Source organism: Megascapheus bottae, chromosome 25 (assembly GCF_031878675.1).
Source record: "Megascapheus bottae isolate mThoBot1 chromosome 25, mThoBot2.hap1, whole genome shotgun sequence".
NCBI lineage: Eukaryota > Metazoa > Chordata > Mammalia > Rodentia > Geomyidae > Megascapheus > Megascapheus bottae.
In genome coordinates, this window is record NC_143533.1 from 415,615 (window position 1) to 430,049 (window position 14,435).

At 42.4% G+C, this 14,435-nt stretch overlaps 1 protein-coding gene across 1 annotated transcript in view; it reads right to left on the reverse strand.

The window, feature by feature from the left end:
• The window catches only part of Dnah3 (dynein axonemal heavy chain 3), a 180,918-nt gene that overhangs the window by 95,684 nt on the left and 70,799 nt on the right, over positions 1-14,435 (reverse strand). Inside the window, exons 21-27 of the mRNA XM_090357818.1 lie at positions 10,386-10,502; positions 9,001-9,180; positions 6,559-6,695; positions 4,735-4,936; positions 3,306-3,398; positions 1,400-1,510; positions 494-608 (exon numbers count right to left, since the gene is read on the reverse strand). Of these exons, the coding sequence (XP_090213944.1) occupies positions 494-608; positions 1,400-1,510; positions 3,306-3,398; positions 4,735-4,936; positions 6,559-6,695; positions 9,001-9,180; positions 10,386-10,502 (955 nt within the window). The remainder of the gene's footprint in view (positions 1-493; positions 609-1,399; positions 1,511-3,305; positions 3,399-4,734; positions 4,937-6,558; positions 6,696-9,000; positions 9,181-10,385; positions 10,503-14,435) is intronic.

Below are 14,435 nucleotides of genomic sequence, written 5' to 3' on the forward strand. Positions count from 1 at the left end.
TCATTAGTCTGTGTCTGCCAAAAAGTTACTTCCCTCTATGATATTTTATTTTCTGTGCCAGTCTTGAGGCTTGAACTCAAGGCCTGAGTGGTGTTGCTGAGTATTTATGTTCAAGGTTAGCACTCTACCATCTGAGCCATAGTTCCATTTCCGGCTTTTGGTATTTTATTGGAGGAGAAGAGTCTCACAGAATTTCTTGGTCTGGCTTCAAATCATGATCTGCAAATCTCAGCCACCAGTAGTTAAGCATAAGTCACCAAAGCCCATTCAGTATCATGTTCTTATTCGATGAACAATATGTGAAATGAGATATTGCTAAGGGATTACTTAGCACAAATCTTGTCCTTAGCCCTTTGTGTTAACCTCATTCATTTGGGAAAGCTTGTCCCTGATGGATTAGGAAACCTCAAGTTGCTGCATTCAGGAGAACTGAGAGGTCAAAGGCTGTCACTGTTGGGCAGTCAGTAATACCAGGGGAAGTCTCCGCACTTACCATGGACATCGATGACCGTGAGAGCCCCAAGAGTGAGCCGAGCTCCGCTGCTCAGCTTTCCCCGGACCAGCTCGACAATCTCTGCAATCTGTTCATTGCTCTTTTTCAGAAAATCCTGGTCAACGTCGAGGTGGAGACAATCAAATTAAGTTGTATTTTCTTTTGGCAATCACTAATTCATAGACTGACAGTCACAATAACCAATGTCCCAAGACAGATTCCTACATGTCATTCCTCAAATCATCCTAATCCCATGCCTCTAGGGAAGTGAATGGGTCAGGATTTCAACCCAGTCATCCACGATCTTGATTCTCTTAAGTGCTGGCAGCATTCAATTGCAAATATACATGTTTGGGTCTCAGGCTAGACAAGCTTGCCTATTCTATTGAGCATATTAAGGCTGCAAGAAAGGCTAGAAGGGGGTTTATTTGGTAGTGTTTTCCTCTATGGAGAAGAGGAAAACAGTAGTTTTCTGGCCTTACAAAATGACAGTGAGTCTCTATTATTGGACATTCTGCCAGTTTGATCCCTTGAAGCAAAGGCTGATAAAACTTAAGAACCTTGAATGAGAAAAGGGGTGACTGTCCAAAAAGAAATGTATTCATTTCCGGACTTATGTAACTAGAACCCCTATGTCTATCCCTTTATAATAACAATTTAAAAGAAATTAAAACTTAGAATCCTGTCGTTGAGAATTTCTAAGAAAAACTATGTGCAATCTTGAACTACGGACTTCCAAAATTATCCATCTTGCTGCTTCTTTGAGAACTCAGTGCTTCTGTGATATCATGGTTCAAATTATTACTTGTTGCTGTTTAGAAAACAGAACAGGGCTGTTTGAATTACACATTATTCAAATCCTGACATTCGGATCTCCTCTGCAAGGTTCATGGATGGCCTACTTACTGGTAGGGTATGTTTTTCCAAGGCATCTGATACTTCTTTGGTCCAAAAGATTGAGGAGACACAAATCACTACCTGGCCAGGCCACTGCAAGACCCAGGATTTTCGAGGAACCTAGGAAGGCCCAGATAAGCTTGCTGTAGGACCACACGTTGTAGAAGATTGAAGAGGACTTTCTAAAGCCACACTTCACTGCAGAACACTGACAATGAAAACAAAATCCTACCCCCACCCTCAGATATAAGAGTTAACATTTCTGAGATTGCTGATGTATGTCTTCCTCCCTAAAGCTTATAAAAAGGAAAAAAATACCAACAATGTCATCTATTTTGAAATTTTAATTGTTTTTCTGGTGCTAGGACTTGAACTCAGGGCCTAGGTTCTCTGGCTTGCCTGTTTTCACTCAAGGCTGGTACTCTACTATTTGAGCCATACCTCTATTTCCAGGGGGTTTTTTTGCTTATTAATTGGAGATAAGAGTTTCTGTGATTTTTCTGCCCAAGCTGGCTTTATATCTCACCCACAGATCTCTGCCTACTGTACAACTAGAAATACAGATGTAAGCATCACTGCCTACCTTCCTTCAATTTTTATTTAGAATGTATTATAAGAAAAATGATTAGGCTGTCATGCTAGCTACTCAGGAGGCTAAGATCTAAGGATCATGGTTCAAAGCCAGCCCAGGCACATATGTCTGTGAAACGCTTATCTCCAATTAATCACCAGAAAACTGGAAGTGGTGCAGTGGTTCAAGTTGTAGAGTGGTAGCCTTGAGCTGAAGAGTCCAGGGACAGTGCCCAGGCCCATAGTTCAAGCCCCAGAAGCGAGAAAAAAAAGAAAAAAAATATTGGTTTGCAATTTTCACTGTGAGAGACAAGCAAGGTTGGTCCTAAATATGTTAATGTGAAAGTATCAATTAAATACATTTAAGGTGGATGAAAGGGAGTCAAGAATGGGAACAGGGGCCCAGAAGTAAGAAGAGACAATTAAAAGCAGAGGTAAGAAGCCAGATGCTGGTGGCTCACGCCTGTGATCCTAGCTACTCAAGAGGCTGAGATCTGAGGAACATTGGTTAAAGCCAGCTTAGGCAGACAAAACTGAGATTTTATCTCTAAGTAATTACCAAAAAGCCAGAAATGTGGCTCAAGTGGTAGAGTACCAGCCTTGAATAAACAAGTCAAACAAGAGCAAGAGGCTTTGAGTTCAAGCCCCAGTTCTGGTTATCAAGAAAAAACAAAAGTTTGGAGGGGGAAGGGAACTCAATATGCATTATGAACCTTGCTAGAGGCTGGCTAAAGAGTTGTGACCCATTCTTTCCTCCGAGGCCTTGTGTCTCACTTGTTTCTCTTTAGCCTTTGGGGACTTAATGAATTACAGAGCCAATGCCGAATTGACTGAATTTCCATCATGTGACTGAAAAGTCAAGCCTGTAGCAATCAAACACACCTTATCACTAACCCTTTCTTTCTCTTTATTTTTTATTTTATTTCTCTTTATTTTATTTTTTTGGTGCCAGTACTGAGGCTTGAACTTGGAGCCTGGGTAGTGTCCCCAGGATTTTATTTGACACAGGGCTGGTGTTCTACCACTTGAGCCACAACTCCACTTTTGGCTTTTTGGTGGTTAATTGGAGATGAAAGTCTCATGGACTTTCTTGTCCTAACTGGCTTCAAGTGTGATCCTCAGATCTCAGCCTCCTGAGTACAGGCATGAGCCCGCAGCCCACAGTAAAACCTCCTCTCTTGAATCTTGTGCTGCCAACAGCAAACATTTCACTAGAAGTGTGTTCATTATTCCAAGTAAAAAGACTGAGAGGTGCAGAAAGGTGTGCTTCAGAAGAAGGCAAAATGAGAGTTTCCTTTACAGTATCAGTATCTTGTCACATGTGTACACTCTGGTGCTTGTTCACCTTGGTATAGGCTTCAATCCCAAGTCTAATCACATCCCTCAAGCTGGACAGCATCATCTGTTCCACCTGCTGTAGCCACTTTTCCACCATTCCCTGCAAGGCAAGTCAGAGAGAGAAAGGGGCCAAGTCAGCCAAAGCCCAGGGGAAGCACTGTGGGAGGAACCCAGCACTCTGGGTCGTCTGCCTACTCTCCTCTCCATTCCCCTCCTTCCCTCTCCTCCCCCACCCTCACTCTCTCAGAAGCTGGAGGGAGATTTGAGGATTGATACCTCTCCAAGCCAAGATGTTTTATTTGCTTTCCATTGATTTACTCCTTCTAGGAAGGAGTCAGTAGGGTGTGTGTGTGTGTGTGTGTGTGTGTGTGTGTGTGTGTGTGTGTGTGTGTGTGTGTGTGTGTGTGCTGGCACTGGAGCTCAAACTTACGGCCCTGAACTACAGTGTTTTCCTCAAGGTTGGTGCCAGCTTTATGCTGGTTAATTGAAGAGAAGAGTCTCAAGGATTTTGTCTGCCCAGGCTGATTTTGAACCAAGATCCTCAGATTATAGCCCAAGAAACTATCCATCTGACTGGATTATCTCTCTCTTTCTTTTCTTTTTTTCCTTCTTTCTTCCTTCCTTCCTTTCTTTTCTTTCTTTCTCTTCTCCCTTCCTTTCTTTGTCCTTTCTTTTCATTCTTTTCCCTTCCCTTCCTTCCTCTCTTTCCTTCTTTCTTTATGTTTGTGCTGGTGCTAGGGCATTAACTCAGGGCACTCAAGGCTGGCACTCTACCACTTGAGCCACAGCTCCACTTCTGGCTTTTTGGTAATTAATTGGAGATAAAAGTCCCAAGGATTTTTCTGTCTGGGCTGACCAAATTCCTCATATCTTAGTACAAGAAAATGTTCATCCTTTTTTCTTTTCTTTTTTCCCCTCCCTTCCTTCTTTCCTCCCATCTTTCTTTTGTATGTGTGTGTGCGCACATATATGTTATCATGAACTTGAGGACTGGTGATTAATTGGAGATAAGAGTTTCAATGACTTTCCTGCCTAGACTGGCTTTGAACTGTGATCCTCAGATTTCAGTATCTTCTTGAGTAAACAGGTATGAGGCACCATTGTCTGGCTAGAACACTTTTAATTGGGCATGTGGAGATCTAAATAGCATCTGTTATTTGGATCTGATGCCTGCTACGTCAAGTTTGTTTGAGATCCTTCTATACGTTTAGCATGTCACATAACTTTCAGTATTATTCTCATCTTACAGATAGGTTAACTAAGACCCAGAAAGAAAGATTGCATTCCTTCCCTTAATCACTGTTCCATATCTAGAATTAGAGTCTGAAAGTTTAACCATTGCTTTCTGACTTGCTCTGTTACAGAGAAACAGGGTAGGGGACAAGAGAGAGGAGGGGAGAGGAAGAGGAAGAAAAAGAGATGTACAAAAGAGTTACTTTGGCTTTTGCTGGGTAGATTTTCTCTATGAATGGCACGGTTTCTTTTTCTGAGCTAATCATGCCCACAATTTCCATGTCGTCTGTAAATTCCAGCCTGGCAATTCCCTCAAAGCACTTCTTCAAGTGTGGCTGCACTCGGAGGGGGTCCTTTGTCTCAGACAAGATCTCCAGCAGCTCATCATTAGATAGGAAGAAGAATCTGTTTTAAAAGGAAAGACAATGGTAATTGAGACCTCTTCTGAGAATTTCTCTTTCCTCCAAGGCTATATTATTCAAGAGGGAGATAACACTCAAATGAATACTAACTGTGTCCTAAAGATTTCTCTAAAACCCACTTTTCATCTGGGGCATAAAAGGTTAAAGATAGTTTCAGCAAGAAAAAAAAGTGAAAGCTGCTAAGTAAGTTGAATATGAATTAGAAGTAAAGTGCCACTAATTGGGGCTAGGTATGGTATGTTTTTTCAACTTTGCCTGTTTTTTAGGATAATCTGGGAGTCTCTAAAAATTCATGCTAAGGTTCTAATACCGGGAGATCTTAATAAAATTGATCTAGGATAAAGTCAGGAGAAATCCATCCTAAAAGAAACAAACTGCCGCCAGGTGTGGCGGCTCACACCTGTATTCCTAGCTACACAGGAGGCTGAGATCTGAGGCTTCCGGTTCAAAGCCAGCCCAGGCATCCAAGTCCCTAAGCGTTATCCCCACTTAACCACCAGAAAACTGGAAGTGAGTCAAAGTGGTAGGGCACTAGCCTTCAGTGAAAGAGCTAAGGGACCTCTAGAGCCCGGGCACTGAGTTCAAGTCCTACAACTGACAAAAAAAAGAAAAAGAAAGAAACTACTAGGTGATTCTAATGTCACCTGGCAGTTTTAGGATGTCAGGCATAAATGGCATAACTCCTTTGAACAAATAATTTATGACCCCCAAATCTAAGCCCTTAATAATGACTACTACATCCCCTTAATTGAGAGAAATGGCAATGTTGGTTGGTCAAAATGTGGACTTGACTCCCCAGTGAGTCTCTTCATCTTCATTCAGATAATGACCTTAAAAATATGCCCATTCAGGCCAGGAGTTTGACCTAGTGGTAGAGTGCTTGCCTAGCATGCACAAAGACCCAGGTTTGATTTCTCAGTGCTACATACATAGAAAAAGGCAGAAATAGTGCTGTGGCTCAAATGGTAGAGCTATAGCCTTGAAAAAGCTAAAGGACAGTGTACAGGCCCCAGGACTGGCAAAAAGAAAATATGCCCATTCTTAGGAGCTGACTCCTGGGGGAATGGAGAGTGAGGGATGGAATAGATTGATCAAAACCAAGTCAATATCAGAAATGCAATTCTGCCTATATATAATTTAAGAAGCTAATTCCAAAGGGGCTGGGATTGTGGCCTAGTGGTAGAGTGTCTGCCTAGCATGCATGAAGACCTGGTTTGATTCCTCAGCAGCACATACATAGAAAAAGGCAAAGTAGTTCTGTAGCTCAGGTGCTGGAGAGCTAGCCTTGAAAAAGCCCAAGGACAGTGCTCAGGCTCTGCATCCAAACCCTAGGACTGGCAAAAAAAATATATTAAAAACTAAAATAAAAATAAGAAGTAGAAAGATGAGGAAGAGGAGGAAGAGGAGGAGGAGGAGGAGGAAGAGAGGAGGAGGAAGAGGAGGAGGAGGAGGAGGAGGAGGAAGAGAGGAGGAGGAAGAGGAAGAAGAAGGAGAAGAAGAAGAAAAAGGAGGAAGAGGAGGAGGAGGAGGAGGAGGAGGAGGAGGAGGAGGAGGAGGAGGAGGAGGAAGCAGCCACCGATGCCGCCACCATCGCCTATTGAATACCTGGGGAAAAATAGTCTCTTCTTTTCCAAGTACTCATTCAGCCCTTTCTGGATGTCATCCAATAGAAGGTTGGCCTCTTGAAGCTTCTCAGACATTCGTGGCTGGTCAGCTGCCACCAAAACCCTGGTATCTTTTATCTGGATTCCACCGGGGGGGAAGAAAAGATAGTCATGGGGTTGCTAAATTCTTTAGACTGGCCTTAGGAGTGCAAGCATAACCATCTCATCAACTAACGATGCCCCCAACTAACTAACTGCTTCTTTTTACGTATATGTGCCACTCTTGGGGCTTGAACTCAGGCACTAGAAACTGTCTGGGAGGCTTTTTCTTTTCTCAAGGCTAGCAGCACTCTACCACTTGAGTCACAGCTCCACTTCCAGCTTTTTGGTGCTTCATTGGAAATAAGAATCTCATGAACTTTCCTGCATGGATTGGCTTTGAACCAAGATGCTCAGATCTCAGCCTCTTGAGTAGCTAGGATTATAGGTGTGAACCACCAGTGCCAGGCAACTAACTGCTTCTTAATCCCCCTCCTCATCCTACTGGGGTGAATGTTCATTTATCATACACTTCTAGGAGTGCAGAATTCAGACCATAACACTTTATAGATCTGTGCTGACTCTCTAAACAAGAGGACTTTGGAGCTGTGTGAGAATCATTTTCTACTGTATGGCCGAGTGGGAGAGCCAGTCAGCCTGCAGAGAGACTGGAACAGGTATAAGAGAAAGTACAGAGGAAGCCAGGCACCGCGGCTCACGCCTGTAATCCTAGCTACTCAGGAGGCTGAGATTGAGAATCTTGGTTCAAAGCCAGCCCTGGCACCAAAGACCAACAGACTCATCTCCAATTATCCACTAGAAAACTAGAAGTGGTGCTGTGGCTCCAGGGGCAGTAGTCTTGGGTTGAAGAGCTCAGGGACAGCGCCCAGGCCCAGAGTTCAAGCCTCATGACCGACCAAAAAGAAAAGAAAAGAAGAAGAAGGAGAAGGAGGAGGAGGAAGAGGAGGAGGAGGAGAGATCAAAGGCATGAAACACATTATTGTGAGCTCCTCAAAGGTGTCTAGGTTTTCTATTCTTTGCGAGTCCGTGTTGCACTCACTTCCTACCCTTGATTTCTACAAGACACACATTCTAGTCTGAATGAGCCAAAAACAACTTAACAAAATGAAAACTAGGTCCATTGGCTAGCCCACATAAATTCCACTTACCTCATTCCTGTAAACTAGTGGAAAAAAGCCATTCCCCTGAGATAAATTCTTTTTAAGCATATGCCAATTGAAGTATACTTGATTTTAGAAACAAACAAGGTAATGTACTTATAAACTGATATGTTGAATGGAAACTCCTTTGTGTCATTATTTAAAGATGATTTTTAACAATGAAAAAAATAAAAACAGGCCACATGCCAGGGGCTCACACCTGTAATCCTAACCACTCAGAAGGTTGAGATGTAGGGCTAACGGTTTGAAAGCAGCCTTGGCAGGAAAGTCTGTGAGACTCTTATCTCTAATAAGCTACTCAAAAAAAGAAAAGCTAGAAGTAGCTTAAGTGGTAGTGTGTTAGCCCTGAACATAAACATTCAGGGTCAGTTCTTAGGCCCTGAGTTCAAACCCCAGGACTAACATGCATACACACACACACACACACACACACACACACACACACACACACACACATTATTGCATTGTCCTGTAACAAATAAAGTCTTCTATGGTATTAGAAAAGATAAAGCAATACCAAATGAACATAGTTATCTCTAGAGAGGTGAGATTTTTTTTTTGCCAGTCCTGGGCTTGAGCTCAGGGCCTGAGCACTGTCCTTGGACTTTCTCAAGGCTAGAGCTCTACCACTTGAGCCTCAGCACCACTTCCGGCTTTTTTCTATGTATGTGGTACCGAGGAATCGAACCCGGGTCTTCATGCATGCTAGGCAAGCACTTTAACCACTAGGCCAAACTCCCGGCCCCAAGAGAGGTGAGATTTTTTAAAGGGTTTTACTTCCTAAATTTCCATGTTTGCGGTTTTAACAAATTAGATTACAGCTATAAGGACTGACACCCCCTACTCAATTTTTCTAGGTGCCCCCCCGTTCCCATAGTTTACTGTGCTCTCTGTACAAGCAACACTAGACTCTTTGATTAGGGGAGTGAGTAGCCAGAGTAGCAGAAGAGGTCTCCTCCTCCTCTCTGCCTCCTAAACCCCACAGATTCTATAGGTCACCCCAGACAATAGCCTGGACTTCTCTCAAGTGAGAAGGGGTCTTACTGGTCCTTTGCTAGCATTAAATGGTCCTTACCTGTGGAAGATCAAGTCCAACTTGTTTCTTTCCTTTTTCTTCCATTTTTCTAACATATACAATATCACATTTGTAAAGCAGCACACAATGGGCAACATCTGTGCAGCATCTCATACTCTTAGTGGGATGTGCCAGGAGTAAAGCTTACCGCTTGAGTCATGAGTGACTTCCAGTAACCATCGACAATAGCAAATTTCCTGCCCTCTTCTGGCATCTGGGCTATTATGTCTTCTGAACTGAAGATTGGTTCGAGGTAGAGCCAAGTGGCTTGACATTTCAACCAGGCATCCAAAATCTCCTGCACACGAAGTAGCTTTTCTTCCCATTTCTATAAATTTAGAATTCCACATCTGAATCATTAGCTGCCACTCTGTACCACGGACCCAGTGAGTGCACAAATGGATAGAATCCATCCATCCAGGCACACGCTTGATTGCTTTGAACAAATATGTATTGAGGATTCTCCGTTGCCTGGTCACTATTCCAGGCAAAGTGGATATAGCAAAGATTTGTTTGATCTAATGGAGTACACATTTTGATAAGACAGGAAGAGTATAATGTTTCTTTTCTGGGTGGTGGTCTGAGCTGTTTTATGCCTATGATACTGAATATCTACCAATGTATCTATCTATACAGATTTAATTCAGCAGCCTTTGAGATAGACATTATTTTATAATCATACTTTATAGATTCAGAAACTAAGAACAGTTCAAGTAACTTTAACTTGCCCCCGATCACACAATTAATCAAGCAGGGCAGGGGTGGAATATGAATTCCAAATAGTCTGACTCTAGGATCTACATCTTGGCCTATGCTACTTGTACAACAATGAACAAAGAACCTTCTTCTCTCATGCAGATCATAATCTTGTGTTGATATAGCCTATAGATGCTTAAACGTGTGGGGGGGGTGTGTCTCTGAGATTTTTTTTCCCATTCCTGGGGCTTCAACTCAGGGCCTGGGCACTGTCCTCTACCAGTTGAGCCACACTGCCACTTCTGGCTTTTTCTGTGTATGTGGTTTCGGGGAATCAAACCCAGGTCTTCGTGCATGCTAGGAGAACACACTACCACTAGGCCATGCTCCCAACCCTGTCCCTGAGATTTTCTCCTCAAGGCTAGTGTTCTACCATTTGAGCCACAGCTCCAATTCTGACCTTTTGCTAGTTAATTGGAGATAAGAGTTTCACAGAATTCCTGCCTTGGCTGGCTTCTAACCATGATCCTCAGATCTCAGCCTCCAGAGTGGCTAGGATTCCAGGTGTGAGTCATCGATGCCTGACCTCTTAATCTTTGAATATAATTTAATTTGATATATTAAAAAACCCTGTCTTTTGGAAGATTACCACCATAGCTGAGGATGCCTATAACTTACTTGGACTGATATTTCCTTTCTGGATTATAGTCTCGGTGTATACTTTTCCATTCAGAGGAAAATACATTTGTTTGTTAGTTGAACTTGTTAAACTTTTCCCTTCTGAGAAACCCAGAGCTGAGAAGGCATCACAAAATGCACAACCCCATCTAATCTTACCCGGCATTCTGCTTCTATTGGCTTGATAAATGCAGATCCACACATGGTCTGGGTCTTTATCACATGATCATCCAGAAGCAACTGAATATCATCAACTGCACACAAGATACTTGTATCCTGCAAATAATAATGCCAGTTTCATCAAAATCAACAGACCTTGGGCTGGGAATATGGCCTAGTGGTAGAGTGTTTGCCTAGCACACATGAAGCCTTGGGCTTGAGTCCTCAGTACCACAGACACAGAAAAAGCCGGAAGTTGTGCTGTGACTCAAGTGGTAGAGCACTAACTTAAGAAAGCTCAAGGACAGTGCCCAGCTGGGCTCTGGGTTCAAACTCCAGGAATGGCCAAAAAAAATGAATGAATGAATGAATGAAGAGACCCATGTCAGATGCCAATGGCTCAGACTTGTAATACTAGCTATTCAGGAGGCTGAGATATGAGGATCACAGTTGAAAGCCAGCTTAGGAAGAAAAGTCAATGAGACTCTTGTCTCCAATTAACTACCAAAAAGCTGGAAGTGGAGCTGTGGATCAAATGGTAGAAAACCAGCCTTCATCAATAAAGCTAAGGACAGAGCCTAGACCCTGAGTTTAAGCCACAGTACTAGCATAAGAAAAAGAGAGGTGAGAGATGAAAAAAGAGTTCTTCTGAATAGGCATCTACATTTTGCAGGCAAAATGAATACATTTTGTATTCTTTGAAACTATTCCAGATTCTTGTGCTTTACCCTTCTATGTGCTAAAATCATAGACACAGTTTGGATATATTCTTAAAGATAGTCACTGTGTACCTCCTTTATAAAAATCCCAGACTTGGGGGCCTGGGAGCTTAGCCTAGTGGTTAGAGTGCTTGCCTGGCATGCATGAGGACCCAGGTTTGATTCCTCAGTACCACATACTCAGCAAAAGCCGGAAGTGGTACTGTGGCTCAAGTGGTAGAGTGCTAGCCTTGAGGAAAGTAAAACGACAGTGCTCAGGCCCTGAGGTCAAGCACCAGGACTGGCAAAATAAATAAATAAATAAATAAATAAATAATCCCAGACTTGCAGCCAGACTTGGTGGCTCATGCCTGTAATCCTAGCTACTCAGGAGGATCTTGGTTCAAAGCCAGCCTGGGCACCTTGAGATGCTTATTTCCAATTAACCCCTAGAAAACGGGAAGTGAGGATGAAACTCAACAGGTAGGGTGGTAGCCTTGAGCTAAAGAGCTCAGGGACAGCACTCTAACTCAGTGCCCAAGCCTCATAACCCACAAACAAACAAACAAACAAACAAACAAAAATCATGCTGGGGGATATGTCAGCTTCCCTATGTTCTTGTTTCTTTGCCCACACACTTTCCTGACTTCCTTGAATAGAATGAACTGGTCATCTGAATGGTAAGACCTAATCTCATGAACTGCAGTCAATTTGTAATAATGATGGAGATTATTTTAAACATGAATTACAAATACTAATTTATTTCAATTGATATGTACCTTTTAGCATCTGTTAAACTAATAGAACAAAAATGTTTCTTTAACTCTTTAGATCAACTTATTTGTAACCATGAAGGAAACCATGACAAAAAGAAGTATTTAGTATCTCCCCCCACACACACCACATACACAAAGAAGACAGGTTATAAACCTGTCATATTCTTAAATTATTTTTGCCAGTCCTGGAACTTGAACTCAGGGCCTGAGCCCTGTCCTTGGACTTTCTCAAGGCCAGAGCTCTGTCACTCGAGCCACAGAACCACTTCCAGTTTTGTCTATGTATGTGGTACCAAGGAATCCAACTTGGGTCTTCGTGCATGCTAGGCAAGCACTCTACCACTAGGCCAAACTTACATCCCCCACCTCACCCCCATTTTTTTTCAATCAATCATGGGGCTTGAACTCTGGGCCTAGGCACTGTTCCTCAGCTCTTCAGCTCAAGGCTAGTGCCCTATCACTTAGAGCCCTAACACCACTTCCGTTTTCCCGGTGGTTAATAAGAGCCTTATGGACTTTCATGCCCGGACTGGCTTTGAACCCCAATCCTCAGATCTCTTGAACAGCTAGGATTACAAGCGCATGCCACTAGTGCCCAGCTGTCTTATATTCCTGATGCCTCATATTTTACTCACATGTAAGGTTTCTGTATGATTAAGGTTAACTCCTATGGACAATTAAGCTGAACAAACATGCTGAAAAAGGTCTATCCCCTATAGCAAATTGACTCTTGCCCTGCTTTTATTTCTTTCATAATCAACTAGCCTTAGGGTATATCCTATCATAAAAATATTTTTATGTACAAAGGAGTCGCCATTATATGAATAATATGAATACGATAAATTTTGATCAATGCCACCACTTTCAACGTACTCACTGGAGGACTCATCCTCTTATCTGCATTCCACCTGTAGCTCTGCACTGGGAGTTGTATCCAGCTATTAAGGAAAGGGAATCTCAATTCCTATTTTATTGCTGATTCTTGTCAAAAACTCTGAAGAAAGGCTAGAATGATAGCGTTTCTCCAGGATCCCCTAAGCTGACTTCCTCAGCCCACAGTCCCCACAGAAGTATCTGACCCAGTCAGTCATGGAGGACCTGGATTCTGGAACCCAGATGGGCCTCTCTCAGCTGCAAGAGGCCAGGACCAAGCTCAAGGGCCTTGAGTTCCCTCCTTTCACATGATTCATCAATAGTTCTTATTCAAGTATAAAATCAAACCATCATGATTATTGAAACCAGAGGGACAGAAGAAATCACAGAAGAATAATATACAGCCCAAGGGAGAAAAGAGTTTGGGTTCTTAATCCACAATGAACATTAGAAAAGCCAGCAGAGGACAGGATTTTAAATGAATATGTTCGAGCTGGGTACAGTGAGTTCATGCCTGTAATCCTAGCTACTCAGGAGGCTGAGATCCGAGGACTGCAGTTCAAAGCCAGACCAAGCACTGAAGTCCGGGAGACTCTTATCTCTAATTAATCACCAGAAAACCAGAAGTGGCACTGTGGCTCAATGAGCAGGGCAGTGGCCTTGAGCTGAAGAGCTCAGGGACAATGCCTAGATGCAGAGTTCAAGTCCCATAACCTACAAAAAAAATGATCAACCAGGCTCATGCCAGTAATCCTAGCTACTCAGGATGCTGAGATATAGAGGGATCGTTAAAACAAACTAGCCCAGGAAGAAAAGTTAATGGAGACTTTCGCTCCAAAATAACCAGGTTTTGCGCAATTGTAATCCTCTGCTAGGAGAGTCCTAGATGTGTACTAATCATTACAAATGAGGGAAACCACTCATTATATGGCTTTTGTTTCTAAATCCTGGAGGTCCTTTCATTTACCATCATACTATATGGCCTTATGTTTCTAGGTTTTGTTCTATTGTAAATCTCTGCTAGGAGAGCCCAAGGTTTCTACTGATTATGACAAATGGGGGAAACCATTGAGCTTATGTTCCTTTGAGTCTGGCTTACTTCAATTAATATGATTTTTTCTAAGTCTTTCCATTTCCTTACAAATGGGGAGATACTATGTTATCTCTCATCTCTTTTGCTGTCTCTTGGTTATCTCATATCGTTACAGTATTTCACCTTGTTATCTGATATATTGTATATATGCTTATTTGGTTATTTGAAATAGGATAGTGAAGGGGGAAAAACAAGATGAAGGGCGGGGTGGGAGGAGGGAAATGGGGACCAAGACATGAGAAAGGATATCAATGTTTGTGAAGTAATGCACCTTCTATCTGGTGAATATAATATAACCCTTCTATTAATTAGAATAAAAATATATGGAAAAGAAAAACATGAGGGAAACCATTGAGCCTATGTTCCTTTGAGTCTGGCTTACTTCACTAACATGATTTTTTCCAAGTCTTTCCATTTCCTTACCAATAGGAGATGTCATTCTTTCTAATGGCAGCATAGAATTCAGAGGGGAGAAAACAAGAAGATTGGTAGGGGGTGGGAGGAGGAAAATGGGGACAAGGGGTATCAATGTGTGAGAGAGAAGTAATGCACCTACTACCTGGCGAATGTAACTCTAACCCCCCTAATACATTACAATAAAAATAAATAA